Raw genomic sequence first — 17668 nt, 5'->3', positions numbered from 1 at the left:
GTTCCCTTATCTTTACCTAGATCTGGTATTTTACCAGATCTACTATATCTTCATCTCACCATCAGGATGTTTAAATTTGGGATTGATGAGTCAGGCTGGTTTCAGCTGTATTCAACACCAAAGGCAGCATGACCCCTTTTTCTTTGTTTAACACTAATAGTTTGGGAAATGGAGCGTTGTTTGAGTTGTTTCCTCCATTCCTGCTACATATGCCGAGGTGACATCCCTACAGTCAGTGCTCTCAACGGTGTTCATCCATCAGAGACAGACAGAGCTACCACAGGTCCCATGTCACCCCAGGCAGGTCTGTGAATACTCGAAGTGAAAAAAGGGTTTTCTGTTTACTTAGAGCACCTGGCTCGTTGGTCTAGGGGTATGATTCTCGCTTCGGGTGCGAGAGGTCCCGGGTTCAAATCCCGGACGAGCCCTTGTTTTGGGCACCCACGTGCCTTTGGATGTTGGTGGGGTCAGGGCAGGGGTGGAGAGGAGGGAAGCAGTATCTGCAGAGCAGCGATGGGCAGGGTAGGGTTAGGGTTAGGGTTAGGGTTTTTTGGTTTTTGGGACATCCTGTAAGAGATGGTCCGACAGATGCTGTCATCTGTCTCACAACTGTCTCAAGGACAGAGACTGCGACCCTGAATACAAACCAAGGGACTTGGTTTGGGGATTTGGGCCTAGCTGAGGTGGATGTTTGCTAAGTGATTGTTTGCACATGTCCTCATTCTTGCTGGTGAGCAAAGGTTTGTGCGTTGTACCCTGCACAATTGGTTTACATGACACATTGCCGTCATTCCTGCTGGTGAGCAAAGGCTTGCAAGACGTGGTTTGTTTTTTACCCTACACCTGCCCCCTGCGCAATGGAATTCATCACAATGATCATCAATCTCCTTTGTTTTTGGCCCCGTGCCACTCGCTTTGTAAAAGACTATGAAATAATACCCCAAACTTCCCTTCCTTTGAGATCTCTCCAATGGACAGAACACTCTGCATCATTGGATGGCTGAGTGGACTTAGACATTGGTAGCTATAATTCCCTTACTCTCTTTCTCTTATGCTTTGCTTTCTCCTCTTTTCCCTCTATCCCGTATTAGTGCTGATGAGCACTCAATAAAGTGTGTTTTGCTGTTTAAGTCTTTGGTTTGCTGATAATCTTTTGTACTCTAAGACTGAATAAAAGAACGACATCACAAATCTCACCTTGCAGATCATGACACATCCCAGACACTTCCCCACCTCCCAGCAAAATGCGGTTCTGTCTTGTCCCCCCTGCCATGGGGCCCAGGGCTGTGATGGCCGAGGGGTGAAGGCGTTGGACTCGAAATCCAATAGGGATTCCCTGCGCAGGTTCGAATCCTGCTCACAGCGATGAGTTTTACCTGATAGCCATGGTGAAGGTCCTGCAAGGAGCTGTTTCCCCCACGAAGAATACTGGTCATGTTGCAGTGACTTAGCTGTCCCATGTGGTAATCACAGCATTTTGCTGATTGCAGCAGATTTTTTTTCTTCATTAATTGGTGCTGGTGAGCCCTGCCATCTGGCCCCCCAGAGCCCTTGTGCTTGGAGCTCTTCCAAGCACAGCAGGGCCAGTACCGTGGTGTTTATCCAAGCCTCTTTCTGTCCCCTGGCCACAGATCGATTCAGTTAATTAGAAACTCGAGCTTGGGAAAGAGGCAACAGGTTGGCTGCTGAGAGGCTTTTGCTCCACAGTGGGGCTGGAAAGTGCAGGAAACCCCCAAGGTGTGAAGAGCTGAGCCAGGAGCTGAGGGGTGCAAGCAGACCCTGGGACCATGGCCAAGCTGGTGGAATGCGTCCCCAACTTCTCAGAGGGGAATAACAAAGAGGTGAGGGAGTATGTAGAAGGGCTGATGGGTGGGTGACACCAGGGTGCTGACAGCTAGGTTTCCCCCTGCAGGGCAGTACCCACTCTTAGACTCTGCCATGCCTCCTTGCAGTGCTGTGCACTTTTCACTAACTGGCTAGTGCCAAAAATGCCTAAAGGTAGCCTTGGCTCCCTTACAGCACCTTGGTGAGAAGCAGGGGCTCAGACCTCCTCCACCTTTGACTGCAGGTTGCTCTAGCACCAGGTCTGGAGTTAGTGTGGGATACCCCTGCAGAGAAATATTGCTTGCAGCTGTGCCGAAAGATGCTGTCCAGGTTAATGGAGTCTGTCCTGGGCATCAGCTTTCAACTGAACTTTGGCTCTGCCAGTGGCAGGAGAGTTCAGCAAACCCATCACAGCTGTAAAAACACAGCCTCCTCCAGGGAAGAGGCTTTGCAGAGCCAAATGTGTTGGGAAGCTGGCATGTGGAGGATGTATCCTCAGGAACAGCAATTTGTGGTGGAGCTCTGTGACATGCAGCAGTAGCCGGGTCTCTCTCCCCAACCATGGCAAGTTTAGGGAGCCAGGAGTGCTCCAAACCCCCTGGGTGGGAGTGGGATGCTTGTGCAGGGCTGCATCCCCACTGATCACAGGGCCATCCTCAACCCCATCACCAGTGGGAAGGGGTAGAGCTGAGATGTCCCCTCTCTTGAAAAGCCATGGCTGTTGTGCAGCCGCAGCCATCTCAGCCCCCTTGCTCCCGTCTGCTGTCCGGCAGGTAATCGATGCAGTGGCACAGGCCATCTCCCGGACACCAGGATGTGTGCTGCTGGATGTGGATGCTGGCGCCTCCACCAACCGCACTGTCTACACCTTTGTGGGGTCCCCTGAGGCCGTGGTGGAAGGGGCACTGAGTGCGGCCCATGTGGCTGGGCAGCTGATTGACATGAGCCGACACTCAGGTGAGCTTGGGAGAGGCCCAGGGGCTGGGCTGGCACAGAGGGGGCTGCTGTGCTGCTGGGACCAAGCATGGCACTGGAACAGGGACTGTGGTCCCAGCCCCAGGCCTGACAAAGTTTATGAAGTGTTGGCAGTGCTCTCAGGCACATGGTGGGATTGTTGGGGCTGCCCTGTGCAGGGCCAGGGGTTGGACTCAATGTTCCTGATGTGTCCCTTCAAACCTGCATTATTCTGTGATTCTATGGTTTCTCACAGCAATGGTGTCCAATCTGTAAGAGTGTGGGAAAGGGTTGTTCTCCCTCCTTATCTGCTTGTTCTTCCCACTTCCCATTCCTGTATCTGCCCCACCACCAGGTGAGCACCCTCGGATGGGGGCCTTGGACGTCTGCCCCTTTGTGCCAGTGAGGAACGTCAGCATGGAGGAGTGTGTCACCTGTGCCCACATCTTCGGGCAGCGCTTGGCAGCAGAGCTGGGTGTGCCTGGTGAGTGGGGTCAGGAACCTCTCCACATTCCATCCCTCCCTGCATGATTCCAACTGTTGGAGAAAGTCCCCTGCCTGCTGGTGTTCACCCCCGGCTGTGTCTTGCAGTTTACCTGTATGGAGCAGCGGCACGGGACGAGAGAAGGAAAGCCCTGCCCTCCATCCGTGCTGGAGAGTACGAGGCGCTCCCTGAGAAAGTGAGTCTGGTGGAGGCACAGGCTGGACAGACCTGATCTGTACTTCCCTGGCTTCAGGGAGTATGCTGGGCCCTGGTGTAGTCCTTTTGCACCAAGAGGAGCTGGTGACACAAGTGGTCATGGCAGATTCCAGCTGGGGAGGGAGATGGGAAGGTGGCATGTCCTCCTGGGTGGTGCCAGCCCACACGGTGTCCTCCCTCCTCCCCAGCTTGCAAAACCAGAGTGGGCTCCTGATTTTGGGCCCCCAGCTTTTGTCCCCCGGTGGGGGGCCACAGTGACAGGTGCCCGGACCTTCCTTATTGCATACAACATCAACCTGCTGTGCACCAAGGAACTGGCTCACCGCATTGCCCTCAACATCCGCGAGCAGGGCCGCGGGCCCAACCAGGTACCCCAGGAGCGTGGGCACACCAGGAGCACACCTGCCTGTCCCCACACCTCCTGGGCTGTGCCCTGAATGTGGCAGTTGTTGGCAGCCCGGGCGCTTGAAGAAGGTGCAGGGCATTGGCTGGTATTTGGAAGAGGAGAACATGGCCCAGGTTTCGACAAACCTGCTGGACTTTGAGACCACACCACTCCACACCGTCTATGAGGAGATCTGCCGAGATGCACAGGTGGGGGGCCTGGGGTGCTTGTTCCCAAGGGGGCTTCCCAGAGGATGTCTCCCAGCAAGCTCTATGACCTACCCTCAGGTCAGGCTCTGTTTTCTCTCATGCTTAGCTCAGCCAAAGTGAGAAATGGCACAAAACCCCCAGAAACTCAGCAACTTGCAACCCAGCTCCTCTGTTGAAAGCTTTTCTGTGAGCTTCCCATGTCTTGGGAAGGGAATAGGACCACCAGTAGTAGTGGCAGCAGGGCTCTGAGGAAAATCACATTTCTGATGTCCTTTGCAGGAACTGAATCTCCCAGTGGTGGGGTCTCAGCTGGTGGGGCTCATTCCCAAGAAGGCCATGATGGATGCAGCTGAGTTTTACATCAAGAAGGAAAAACTCTTCATCCTGGAGGAGGAACAGAAGATCAGGCTGGTAATGTGGCTTCTCCTGTTACCAGCACAAGGGTGGGATCATGAGAGAGTCACATCCCACCCCTCACCAGCCTCCCAAAGTAGCACTGAGCAGAGATTTGGGACTACTCAGGCCCCAGGCACGACACTTGTCTCCAGGGTGGATTTTGTGGGGGGTGGGGGGACAGTGAGTGGGACAAATTGCTTTATTGTTCTGACCACGCTGAGATGCACAGGGAGCAGGAACCACAACCCATGAGGACTGAGTGTGTAGCAGCCACTTGTCTTGCCTGCATGGAAGCCAGGAGGGAAGAGGTGTCCCCAGATCTCAGGGACAATGTGTGGCATTATGTGAGGCTGTCCTAGGATGGGGAGTAAGCTGGAAAGGAGGAGACAGGCCCTGCTGTTCCACTGCAGGAGGGAGGGACTTTTCCAGCCTGTGGGGAACGTGCTAGATAAGAGCAAGCTAATGATTTATCTGTACAGTTCCCAGTCATTTGGAGGTGACTGCACATTGCCCCCGAGTCTGGGAGGGGATGGGCTGGTGGTGCCAGCTGTCCTCTCCCTGGGTGGTGGCCCAGTCAAAGCTCTGACTCACCCATGGTTAATTAGCAGTGGGGAATGAGGATGCAGCAGGACTTATGTGACAGGGCTGACACAGCAGCGCTGCTCCTTGCAGGTTGTCAATCGGCTGGGCCTGGACTCCCTGTCTCCATTCCGCCCCCGGGAGCGCATCATCGAGTAGGGACCCACATCCTACTTCTTGTCATGGTGCCTGTTCCTGCCTGGATGGGGGGGGGGATCCTGCTGCCTGCATCCTGCACTCAGCTTGTTTTGGGAGTGGAGGCTGCTCCCAGCTCCTCTTCACAGCCTGGGGACATCTCTGTTGGGTGTTGTGCAGGAGCAGGGTGGTTCCCTGCTCCCAAATGCTGATGTATGTGAACATGGAGTGGGGGAACTTCAGGTTGCTTCAGCAGTCAGTGGGAGCAGGTTTCGTGGCCAGATTTGAAGGTTAAATTCCTTACCCTATCCCCATGCAAAATTTCACTCCCTCTGCTTCATGCTGCAGCACCCGGTGTGAAACATGAGTCTGTGGGGGGAAAGGAAGGGAAATCCACCCATGAGGTGAAGTCCTTGTCACCCTCCTGGGCCATGGCTACAGGGGTGTTTCTGTCCCACAAAATGCTGTTTGCATCAGCTCAACCCACCTTATTCAGGGCAACCCCCACACCACCTGTGCTCCTCAGCAGTCACCGTGGGGTTCCCAGTCCTTACCCTGACCCTCAGGCTGCATTTTTTGGGTTAGTCCCCTACTCATTCATGGGGTCAGTGCTGGAGAGAACAGTGCTGGGTGAGAAGGGTCTGGGTGGTGGTGATGTCTCTGCACCTGGAGGGGATTAAACCACTTGTGCTGCAGGTACTTGGTGGAGGCAGGAGAGGTGGACAGGGGGCTGGTTGCCAAGCCACTGGGTGCCTTTGTGCAAGCAGTTGGAGCGAGGTCAGCAGCGCCAGGAGGAGGCTCTGTGTCTGCAGCTGCGGGAGCCCTGGTATGTGCCGCACACCGAGACAGATGCCTAGGGGCCCTGGGTGTGCCAAGAGGAGCTGGCATGGTGGTAGCAGTGGGCACTGTGTCTTACTGGAGGATTTACCCTGGCAGGGAGCAGCACTGGGCAGCATGGTGGGACTGATGAGCTATGGGAAGCGGCAGTTTGAGGACCTGGACCCCATCATGAGGAAGCTGATCCCTCCTTTCCACCAGGCCATGGAAGAGCTGGTGGCTATGGTGGATGCTGACTCCCGTGCCTTCAGCAGCTACATGGTGAGGTCCCACCAGAGGCATCCTGCAGGGAAACAGGGGGGCTTTCCAGCTGGGAGGAGGGCTAGGATTGATGTGCTCTGGATTCCTTAGGAGCAGGGGTCTGACCTTAGAATCATAGAATCATTAAGGTTGGAAAAGACCTCCAAGATTATCAAGTCCAACTTTCTACTGAGTACACCCATACCCACTAAAGCATATGACAAAGTGCCACATCTGCTTCCTTTTTGAACACTTCCAGGGACGCTAAAGCCAGGGCCAGGGGAAGGGACTGTCGTCACATAAGGGAGATTTGCAAGGGCACAGGAGCTATGGGGTCTGCCCTGACCCCTGATGCGAGGCACGATCTGGATGACAGCAGCAAACCTGCTTTTTTTGCCTACAGGAAGCCATGAAGCTGCCCAAGAACACCCCTGAGGAGCGGGAGAGGTTAGCTGGGCTGGTGGGGACTGGCTCGCTGCGGAGGCACAGCCACTCAGCACTCACCCCAGGGCTGTCCCCCCTCTCAGGCGCAGAAGTGCCATGCAGCAGGGGCTGAAGTCGGCCGTGGGAGTGCCCTATGGCCTGGCAGAGAAAGTGAGCGGGCTCTGGCCTGCTCTGAAGGAGCTGGCACGACACTGCAACCTGGCCTGCAAATCTGACATCCAGGTATGGCCCCAGCTGACACACTTGCCCTGCAAGGTGTTCCCTCATGTCTTGACCTCCAAGATGCATTCCTCCGGCTGTGCTTCCAAAACTGGCCAGTGGTTTCCACCCAGTAATTCTTTGGCAGCCATTTCCTGAGAATACCAAGAGATTGGAAAACACTGCATGCTGCTGGGTGGTGCAGGGTGGGAGTCCTGCAGCGTAAGGGTCTGACCTGCTTCAGCGCTGTATGGTGGAGCTGGGTCACCAGGAGAGCTTCTCACAAGCCCGACTTTCTCCAGGTGGGAGCCAAAATGCTGGAAGCGGCAGTGTTCGGAGCTTACTGCAATGTCATGATCAACCTCAGGGACATTGAGGATGAGGAGTTCAAGCGTGTGGTGAGCCGGGCCGCACAGGCGGTGTGGCTGAGGGGGGCGGAGATGGCAGTGACGCCACAGGGCTGCTGGTGCCCCTTTGCCGCTGGCAGGACACATGGGGTGCTCGGTGGATGGCTCTCCTGGCCTGCCGAGTGCCAAATGATGCATCTTGTCCCCACACAGATGTTACAGAAGGTCTCTGAGCTGCTGGAAGAGGCAAAGCAAGGCTTGGCGGTCGTGCTGGCACTGCTGGACAAGCGGGTGGTCTGAGAAGGGCTCGGGAATGTTCTGGGGCAAATACAGCTCGGAAATACTATTGTTGCTGCCTAGGTTCTGTTGGTATCCACCTCTGGAGAGCTGCTCTGCTCAGGCACATGCAGCATCATATCCCCTGGCCTTTCCCTGGACATGGGGGATTTTTTTGCTGTCAGGGGCTTGGACTCTGGGCTCCATCCTCCCATCCCTGGGGCAGAAGTAGACGACTGGGTTGGCAGTGCCTGGGACCACAGTGATCCCAGGAAGGGATGGCAGGATCCTTGTAGCATTGCCTGCTACAAGATCCCTGTGCATGAGCACCTCCTGACCCTGCACAGTCCCTGTGTCCAGAAACCCCCACGAAATACCCTCCCACCCGAGATCTGGGGCAAGACCTGGCACAGTCCCTTTCTGCCAGGTGTCTTTCAGGCTGCATGTGACAATTCCAGCCTGTTGAATTGCCTGGGAAGGGAGCATTGCCAAACATGAGGCACCATCAGGGGCGTTAGCAGGGAGATGGGGCGGGTTGAGATGGGAGAAACCCTGCACCCTTCTCATAGATCTTCCAAGAAGAAAACCTGAAAATCCGGGCATCCAGCCCTGCCTCCTGTCCCTGTTGACCGTGTGTGACAGCCAGATACTGTGTCCTCCACCCGCACACCGCGGCAGCACGCTGAGCAGTGTCTGGCCCCGCACCTCGCTGTCCCATAGCCCCGTGCTATGGGAAAGTCACCCCTGTTCCTGGGCATTGTGCCTGAGCTCGGAGCACCGAGCCGGGGTTCATGGTGGGGTCAGCTGACTCACTCCATCCATCCCATGACTCCGGGAGCTGGAATCTCCGCCCTCCATCGCCTGTGTTTATTATCCCTGTGGGACCTTTGTGCCGGCTGGGAGCGGCGTGTTGACGTTTCCCGCGTGTCCATGGTGACGGTGCGGTGCCACCACTCCGGTGTCACCCCTCCCCACCGCACCCCGGCTCACCGGGGCAGGGCCCCGCTATTTAATAGGTGCTCGACAGCCGGGAGTGCCGTGCCAAGGACGGGGATCCCGAGTGCTGCCGGCATTGCCTCTTCTGGGAACTTTTCTGCAGGTTTGGTGAATGCAGGGCAGCGGAGGATCACGGGGGCAGCGGGAGCATGGGTCAGGGTGCACTGTCCCCATGTCTGGCACTGCACCCAGGCACGTGTCCCCAGTCCCTTGTGGCCCATGAGGATACGAGCCTGGCACCCAGGCTGGGCCAGTGTGGGTATATTTCTATTAACGATGGAAACCGCATGCCTGGGCTTTAGGTGTGCATGGAGCAGGGGACAGTCATTCTGGGGGTTGGCGCTGTCACCAAAGGGACAGGACAGCAGTCGGAGTCTGTGGGGGGACGGCACTGCTGGGAAAGCAAGTGTAGTCCCTGAGCTGGAGGCAGACATGTGGGACAGAGGAGACAGGTCCCAGCTGCTGGCTGGCCAATGTCCCATGGCAGGAGGTGACTGATGGTGCCTGTCCTTCCCTTTCAGCTTGGAGACCGCTGAGGATGTGTGACCACAACCAAGGTGAGGGGCCGTGCGGCCAGGCAGGGCTGCAGGTACCATACAGCCATCAAGGCTTAGAGGGGAGCTCTGTGCCATAGCCACAGACACCTGGGGGATTTACCTGCATCCCAAAGGGGTGTGGGGTGTCCATTGTGAGGAAGAGGTAGACCGGGATGGGTACACCAGTTCCCTGCACTGTCTGTCTCTGCCCACTAACAGTCCCCCTTCTTTCTAGGCCCACCAAAAGCATACCTTGCAGTGTGCCCACCCGCCCCTCCAGGATACCGTGGTCCTGACAGAAGTCCCTACCCTCCTGGTGTTGCAGTTTGCCCTGCTGCCCCTCCAGGATACCGTGGTCCTGACAGAAGTCCCTACCCTCCTGGTGTTGCAGTTTGCCCTGCTGCCCCTCCAGGATACCGTGGTCCTGGCGAGAACCTGGCAGTCTGCCCCCCGGGCCCTGCTCCTCCTGGCCAGCACCCCCATGGGCACCCCCCATCGGGGCATCATCTCCATGGGCACCAGGAGCACCATAAAAAACACTGAAAGCACCATGAAGGCAAGGTAAGAGTGGGACAGCAGTGAACCCTTCCCTAATTCTGCTGTGGTCCTTTGGACCCCTTGTCCATAACCATAACATTTGCCCTGAGCAGCTGGGATTCTCCTCTCCTGTAGTGGCTGGAGCAAAGTGCCCAAACTTCAGTGGCTTTTTTTAGACGTGGAAACTTGTAAGATTAATAAATAGGCAAGAATGAGTCACATTAAGTGAGTAATTTGAAAAGCAATCCACTAAATTCCTTGAAGCCATTTTAAGTGGTGACATGGCTCTAGGTGCATCATGTAGTGTATTAAATCCCAGGACTTTGTCCTGCTCACCTGAGAGCAAGTTCATGCCTTGTCTTAGTTTAGGGCAAATTAGGAAGGAAAACTCCAAATGGGGATTTCCCCAGGGAAATGCCCCTCCCCACTAACTGGTCCGGGAAAAGAAAAAATTCCTTAGAGAGAAGTGGAAAAAGCTGTTTATTTAACAGAAATTGAGTAATATTAAATAATAAAACCTCTTGCTGTTCGATGGGATGGCAAGTCTAGGAGGAAAAAAAAGTCCTTTTCATGTGGTGTAGCTCGGCTCGCTCAGGTTCTTATCAGTCCCTCCGGCGCTGGAAAGTGCCGAGGCCCAGGCCCCGGTGGGCCACAGGCGTGAGCTCCCGGGGTTTGGCTGGGTGTTCAGTCCAGAGCAGGCTTGCACAGATCCAAGAAAATTGGGAAAAAAACAAACAAAGGTCCAGGGAACTCCTCTGCCTCAGCTAGCTAAAACTAACTAAAAGCCAGAGAGAAGCTCTGTCCCGCTGTCTGTCCGTGCTGCAGACACCACAGTCCAGGAGCGGGATGTGTGGGAGTGATGTTTTTCCTTAACACAAACTGCGCGCTTCTTCTTCCCCCTCTCTTGCTCTCAAAGCCAGTCTTAAAGGTGCAGAACTTAATATATAACATAAACCAGACGATTGGGGATACCAGTATCATAAAGTCACCCCAGGACATTCCACCCCTTATCCCCATATCGTCAACTTATTATCAAAATTAATATATATATTTTAACCCTACAACACATACATTATATACAGACAAGGGCATTTATTCATGATTTTCACTCAACCATCAGATCTCTCTGAGGTACACATTGTGTTGTTCTATCTTTCCGCATTATCTACCATGTGCAACCCAGTCCTTGAGCAAAAACAACTACGAATGGGTTTGTCTGTACTTGAAGTAGAATTGATCCAAACTGTCTTTCCTAACAAACCTCTGAGATGTACTGCTGGGACTTTGTCTCCGTCTACTATATGCAGGGGCTCGGATTGGGCTGGGCCTGCTCGATTGGTGGAACCTCAGGTGTTAACTATCCAGGTGGCCTTTGCTAGATGCTGCTCCCAATTTTTGAAAGATCCCTCACCTAACGCTTTCAAGGTAGTCTTTAACAGTTCATTGTACCTCTCTACTTTTCTCGCAGCAGGTGCATGGTAGGGGATATGGTACACCCACTCAATGCCATGTTCACTAGCCCAGCTGTTTATAAGGTTATTCTTGAAATGAGTCCCATTGTCTGACTCAATCCTCTCAGGGGTGCCATGCCTCCAAAGGACCTGCTTTTCAAGTCTTAGGATGGTGTTACGAGCTGTAGCATGAGGCACAGGGTAGGTTTCCAACCATCCTGTGATGGCTTCTACCATTGTGAGCACGTAGCGCTTGCCTTGGCGGGTTTGGGGCAGTGTGATGTAGTCAATCTGCCAGGCTTCCCTATACCTATATTTGGACCACCGCTCACCGTACCATAGCGGCTTCAACTGCTTGGCCTGCTTGATCGTGGCACATGTCTCACAATCATGGATAACCTGGGAAATACTGTCCATGGTTAGATCCACCCCTCGATCTCATGCCCACTTATAGGTGGCATCTCTACCCTGATGACCTGAGGCATTATGGGCCCATCGAGCTAGGAACAACTCTCCCTTGTGTTGCCAATCTAAGTCTATTTTTGACATCTCTATCTTTGCAGCCTGATCCACCTGCTCATTGTTTCGGTGCTCTTCATTAGCCCTACTCTTGGGGACATGGACATCTATATGACGGACCCTCACAGACAGTTTCTCTACCCTGGTGGCGATGTCTTTCCACTCATCAGCAGCCCAGATTGGCTTTCCTCTGCGTTGCCAGTCGGCTCTTTTCCACCTTTCCAACCATCCCCACAGAGCATTGGCTACCATCCATGAATCAGTGTAGAGGTAGAGTTTTGGCCACTTCTCTTTTTCAGCAATGTCCAGGGCCAGTTGAACAGCTTTGAGTTCAGCAAGTTGGCTTGATCCACCTTCTCCTTCAGTGGCCTCTGCGACCTGTCGTGTGGGGCTCCATACAGCTGCTTTCCACTTCCGGATCATCTCTACAACACGACAGGAACCATCAGTAAACAGAGCATAGCGTGTTTCTTCTGCCGGCAGTTGGTTGTACGGTGGAGCTTCTTCAGCTCGTGTCACTTGTTCTTGCTCCTCTTCATCAATGAGACCAAAGTTTTCACTTTCCGGCCAGTTTGTAATTATCTCCAAAATCCTAGGGTGATTTGGGTTTCCAATACGGGCGCGCTGCGTGATGAGGGCAATCCACTTGCTCCATGTAGCGTTGGTGGCGTGGTGGGTAGAGGGAACCTTTGCTTTGAACATCCACCCCAGCACTGGCAGTCGGGGTGCCAGGAGGAGTTGTGCTTCTGTGCCAATCACTTCTGAGGCGGCTTGAACTCCTTCATAGGCAGCTAAGATTTCCTTCTCTGTGGGAGTGTAGTTGGCTTCGGACCCTCTGTAGCTTCGGCTCCAGAATCCCAGTGGTCGGCCTCGAGTCTCTCCAGGCACTTTCTGCCAAAGGCTCCAGGACAGACCGTGGCTCCCGGCTGCAGAGTAGAGCATGTTCTTCACGTCTGGTCCTGTTTTGACTGGGCCAAGGGCTACTGCATGGGCGATCTCCTGTTTGATCTGAGCAAAGGCTTGTTGTTGTTCAGGGCCCCACTGGAAAGTGTTCTTTTTGCGGGTGATCAGGTAAAGAGGGCTCACAATCTGGCTGTACTCAGGAATGTGCATCCTCCAAAAACCTATGGCACCAAGGAAAGCTTGCGTTTCCTTCTTGTTGGCTGGTGGAGACATTGCTGTGATCTTGTTGATGACATCAGTAGGAATCTGACGCCGTCCATCTTGCCACTTTACCCCCAGGAACTGAATATCACGAGCTGGTCCCTTAACTTTGCTCTTCTTGATGGCAAAACCGGCTTTCAGGAGAACCTGGATGATTTTCTCTCTTTTTTCAAAGACCTCTTTAGCCGTCTTTCCCCAAACAATGATGTCATCAATGTACTGCAGATGTTCTGGAGCCTCACCCTTTTCCAGGGCAGCCTGGATCAGTCCATGGCAGATGGTGGAGCTGTGCTTCTACCCCTGGGGCAGTCGGTTCCAGGTGTACTGCACTCCCCTCCATGTGAAGGCAAACTGAGGCCTGCGTTCTGCTGCCAGGGGAATGGAGAAAAATGCATTGGCAATGTCAATAGTGGCATACCACTTTGCTGCTTTGGACTCCAGCTCGTACTGGAGCTCCAGCATGTCCGGCACGGCAGCGCCCAGCGGTGGAGTCACTTCATTCAATGCACGATAGTCCACAGTCAATCTCCATTCTCCTTCAGATTTATGCACAGGCCAGATGGGGCCGTTGAAGGGTGAGTGGGTTTTGCTGACCAACCCTTGGCTCTCCAGCTCTCGGATCATCTTGTGGACGGGAATCACAGCATCTCGATTTGTTCTATATTGTCGGCGGTGCACTGTTGAGGTGGCAATTGGTACTCGCTGTTCTTCCACTTTTAGGAGTCCTACTGCAGATGGGTTCTCTGACAGTCCAGGCAAAGTGTTCAATTGCTTGATGCCCTCTGTCTCTACAGCTGCTATCCCAAATGCTCACCTAAGCTCCTTTGGGTCCTTAAAATACCCACTTCAGACGTAGTCTATGCCCAAAATGCATGGGGCCTCTGGGCCTGTCACAATAGGGTGTTTCTTCCACTCATTTCCAGTCAGGCTCACATCAGCTTCCACTAAAGTAAAGTCCTGTGATCCCCCTGTCACGCCAGCAATAGAAACAGATTCTGCCCCTACATATCTTGATGGGATTAGGGTGCACTGTGCACCAGTGTCAACCAAGGCCTCATATTTTCGTGGTTCTGATGTGCCAGGCCAACGAATCCACACAGTCCAAAAGACACGGTTTTCCCTAGCCTCTACCTGGCTAGAGGCAGGGCCCCTCTAAGCTTGGTTATCCTTCTTTCCTTGGGTATATGTCTTGGAGGTTCCTTCAAGGGAGTCAGACATGTCATCATCATACTTGTCAGTTTGACTACAGGCTACTGGAGCGGCTTTTTTTTTGGTAGAGTATCCCCCCTGAGTCTTGCTGTCTTCCAATTCATGCACCCGTTTTGCCAGAGCAGCAGTAGATTTTCCATCCCATCTTTTCATGTTTTCTCCACAGTCACGTAGGAAAAACCACAGCTCAGCTCGTAGCTTTTTCTCTCTATCTGGGGAACTTCTGCGTTGAGTACCAGGGCTCCTGGTCTGTACTGCCGAGACTGGAAGAAGGTCCTCCCTGAGTTTCTTGAGATTCTCCTCTATTTTGTTTTGGAAGTTTTGCATATCTGTTCTCACAGTTGCAATTGTTGCCTGCATGGGGCTATGCACGGTATCTGCATATGCTCGAAGCTTCTTCGCCATATCCAGCACGGTCTCTTCCCGGTCATCTCGCTTCATTGTTGCTAAAGCAGAAGCGTATTCTTGTGGCTCAAGTCGAACAAGTTTTCGCCACATCACAGATGTACATGGCACCAAGTCTGGATTTCTAGTACCTAAGTCACCTACAAAGACAATCTCTACTATTGCCATTTCTCTCAAGCACTGAATCCCTTGTTCTATGGTTTTCCAACGAGTTTGCTGTATATAGCGATCATCTGCACACAGATATCTTTGTGCCACACTTCTTAGGACCCGTTCCCAGAGACTATAAGGGTCAGCCCCCCTCATCATCTCCTGGTCAATAACCGGATCGTGTGACAGGGACCCCAGATGCCTCGCTTCAGTGCCATCCAGAACTGTAGCCTCACCTGCAGCATCTCACAGACGGACTAACCAACTAATTATAGATTCATCAGGTTGTCGAGTGTAATCTTTTCTCAGGCCACGAAGGTCTTTCAGGGAGAAAGGTTCACCAGTGCCTTCTGATTTTTGATCAGTTGCTGGTCTTGAGGGTCCTTCCCCCGCATCACCATTATCATCATCTACTGGCCGATCGGTTTTGGTTTTGAATTTCATGCCTCTCGTGGCAGGAGCAACAGACACTGGCTTAGGCTCACTGTCTGGTTTGGCTGCTGGCTTGGCTGCAGCCTGAGTGACTGGGGTAGCTGCTGATTTATCTGCCTGCCCTACAGTATCTAGCAGCGTGCGATAAGCATACGCTAGGGCCCAGCTTATTGCAATGATATTTTTCTTCTTAGAATCATCACAGCAATTCTCTTCCAGATATTTCCCTACTTCATCTGGGTTCTGAATTTGTTCACGTGAAAATTCCCAGGCTGGGGGATCAGAAAATTCTTTCAGAGTTCGGCCAATTCTCTCCCATTCTCTACACCACTCAGGATTTCCCACACCTGAGTCTACTTCTGGGGCAGGGGTCTCGTTGGCTCCTCTGGATATCTCAGCCCTCATTCTAGAGAAGTTGCAGACCATATAGAGGAAGCTCAACAGCTGAACTACCAGGAAAGTGACCAGAAATGTGGTATCCTTAACACTCAGGGGAAACTGGATATTCTCAAAGAGGGACATAACAGATTCAAAGGAGAAGAAGGAAAGAAAAGGCTGAAAAGCCTCATCCCCTGGTCTTCCTCTAACAAACTGGGTGCAATTACCAATAAACTCCCAAAATGTGCTACTGGGACTGGGAGGCAGGGTTGGGCGAAGAAACCATAAACCAAACATACCTGACAGAAACTTCAGTAGTTCTATAAACTTCCTATAAATCATTATCACCGAGCCCAGCACAATAACCATTCTAATCCGTGCCCCTCTACTGTGAAAGAGGGCAAAGACAGGTATTAAAACCTCAAAAACTTTTAGGGACCAGGTCCACATGAAGGCCACCACCCCGAGAGACATTATGTATCCAAACAACATGGCTACTGACTGCTTTATCCCAATACAGAATAAATACAACCAACACTCAGTACAGGTTTTTCCACTTTCTCTTGCCCCTGTTCAGGCGCCAAAAAAACTGTATTTGTCTTAGTTTAGGGCAAATTAGGAAGGAAAACTCCAAATGGGGATTTCCCCAGGGAAATGCCCCTCCCCACTAACTGGTCCGGGAAAAGAAAAAATTCCTTAGAGAGAAGTGGAAAACGCTGTTTATTTAACAGAAATTGAGTAATATTAAATAATAAAACCTCTTGCTGTTCGATGGGATGGCAAATCTAGGAGGAAAAAAAAGTCCTTTTCATGTGGTGTAGCTCGGCTCGCTCAGGTTCTTATCAGTCCCTCCGTCGCTGGAAAGTGCCGAGGCCCAGGCGCTGGTGGGCCACAGGCGTGAGCTCCCGGGGTTTAGCTGGGTGTTCAGTCCAGAGCAGGCTTGCACAGATCCAAGAAAATTGGGAAAAAAACAAACAAAGGTCCAGGGAACTCCTCTGCCTCAGCTAGCTAGAACTAACTAAAAGCCAGAGAGAAGCTCTGTCCCGCTGTCTGTCCGTGCTGCAGACACCACAGTCCAGGAGCGGGATGTGTGGGAGTGATGTTTTTCCTTAACACAAACTGCGCGCTTCTTCTTCCCCCTCTCTTGCTCTCAAAGCCAGTCTTAAAGGTGCAGAACTTAATATATAACATAAACCAGATGATTGGGGATACCAGTATCATAAAGTCACCCCAGGACATGCCTCCATAATGGACATTCACTCAGTGTCTTGCAGCAGAGGAGCTGTTTGGTTCCCCCTTAAAAAAAAAAAAAAACCTCACGAAAAAACAAAAAAGGAGAAAAATTTCCCTGTGCTTGGAGTAGGTTCTGCAGAAAATACCATTCCAGGTTTGGGCAACATCTTGTGCAGGTCAGAATGAGGAACTGCTAAACAAGGCCCCATTTTCAACATTGGAGGTGGGAGCATTTCCCAAACAAATCACATCAGCAGCTCCTCTCACTGGGAAACAGCTCTGGAAGTGGTCTGCTGTGACTTTGATCCTTGCTGGCAGAGAACAAGTCCTTCCTGGAATTTCCTTTATTGACCGTAAGAGCCTTGTAAAAAAATCATAAAAAACCTCCAGCCCTCCCACAATATGGGGCAGCCACCACAGAGTCACTAACCCCTCTCAGGAATGCTGTGACAGAGGCTCATTTCCCTGCTGTTCTAAAGTTGTTTTCTCTTCCCCAGCCCTGTGGTGGCTTACGCAGCTCAAGCAGCAGCTCTGACTCTGACTGAATGTCTGGTATGTCCCACCTACTCCGCAGTGATCAGCAAAACATGAGGCCAAACTCTTTGTGGGAACCCCCTGCATGTCGCTCCACTCCCTCCCCCTTTCCCTTGGAACAATGTTTTGCCTGCTGAGTGATTTTTCTTGTGTGTAGCTTGTAAATCCTTGGACCTGGAATCTCTGAGTCAATGGACATTTCTACCCTCTATCCTTTGGGAGAGCCTGTTGAAAGTCATCACATGCTGTTTTCCAGTCTACTGGTGTCCGTGTGTTTTTTCTTTGGCAATGATGCTGCCTGCTAACATGGATCCCATAATACTTCTTATATTTTGTGTGAGCTTTCCCAGGTTAGCAGAGGGAGTGGCTGGGGGATGCTGTAATTATGTGGGCTGCTGTCCTCCACACCATGGTAATAATTTATAGGAAAAAGCTCACCATGGGCAGAGGAATTCTCCCATGAACAGATGAGGGGCATGAACAGCTGTAAGTGTTCAAGACAAGTGCTTGGAGCAATCTCTGTCCCTGCCCATGGTAGGAATAAATGAGATGGTCTTTCAGTTCCCTCCTGTGATTCTGTGATTCCGTGATTCCATGATT

The 17668-nt window shown here is 52.5% G+C and overlaps 1 protein-coding gene and 2 non-coding genes across 3 annotated transcripts; all 3 read left to right on the top strand.

Annotated features, from left to right (window-relative positions):
- Positions 1 to 356: 356 nt before the first annotated feature.
- TRNAP-CGG (transfer RNA proline (anticodon CGG)) lies at positions 357 to 428 on the top strand. The gene has a single exon. It is a non-coding gene; the product is annotated as a tRNA-Pro (tRNA).
- An 855-nt stretch (positions 429 to 1283) lies between these two features.
- Positions 1284 to 1365, top strand: TRNAS-CGA (transfer RNA serine (anticodon CGA)). The gene has a single exon. It is a non-coding gene; the product is annotated as a tRNA-Ser (tRNA).
- A 302-nt stretch (positions 1366 to 1667) lies between these two features.
- On the top strand, positions 1668 to 17326 carry FTCD (formimidoyltransferase cyclodeaminase). Its single transcript, XM_088058863.1, has 17 exons — positions 1668 to 1841; positions 2598 to 2781; positions 3134 to 3262; positions 3370 to 3458; positions 3667 to 3846; positions 3935 to 4072; positions 4352 to 4483; positions 5141 to 5202; positions 5879 to 6008; positions 6119 to 6280; positions 6663 to 6706; positions 6787 to 6925; positions 7204 to 7299; positions 7462 to 8623; positions 9042 to 9077; positions 9292 to 9617; positions 17032 to 17326. Exons 1-14 carry the CDS (start codon positions 1788 to 1790, stop codon positions 7546 to 7548), a joined length of 1626 nt encoding a protein of 541 aa, XP_087914989.1. The 5' UTR covers positions 1668 to 1787; the 3' UTR covers positions 7549 to 8623; positions 9042 to 9077; positions 9292 to 9617; positions 17032 to 17326.
- Positions 17327 to 17668: the final 342 nt, after the last annotated feature.

Source organism: Pseudopodoces humilis, chromosome 8, assembly GCF_049639895.1.
Source record: "Pseudopodoces humilis isolate 2021_Gansu_Grassland_sample_001 chromosome 8, ASM4963989v1, whole genome shotgun sequence".
In the NCBI taxonomy this organism is placed as follows: Eukaryota; Metazoa; Chordata; class Aves; order Passeriformes; family Paridae; genus Pseudopodoces; species Pseudopodoces humilis.
This window is presented reverse-complemented; position numbering and strand designations above follow the sequence as displayed.

Excerpts from the sequence above, each read along its gene's own strand:
- FTCD (XM_088058863.1), top strand. The coding sequence starts at position 1,788 with ATGGCCAAGCTGGTGGAATGCGTCCCCAACTTCTCAGAGGGGAATAAC. Across the intron at positions 3,459-3,666 it reads ACGAGGCGCTCCCTGAGAAA|CTTGCAAAACCAGAGTGGGC; the intron begins GTGAGTCTGGTG and ends CCTCCTCCCCAG. Across the intron at positions 4,073-4,351 it reads AGATCTGCCGAGATGCACAG|GAACTGAATCTCCCAGTGGT; the intron begins GTGGGGGGCCTG and ends TGTCCTTTGCAG.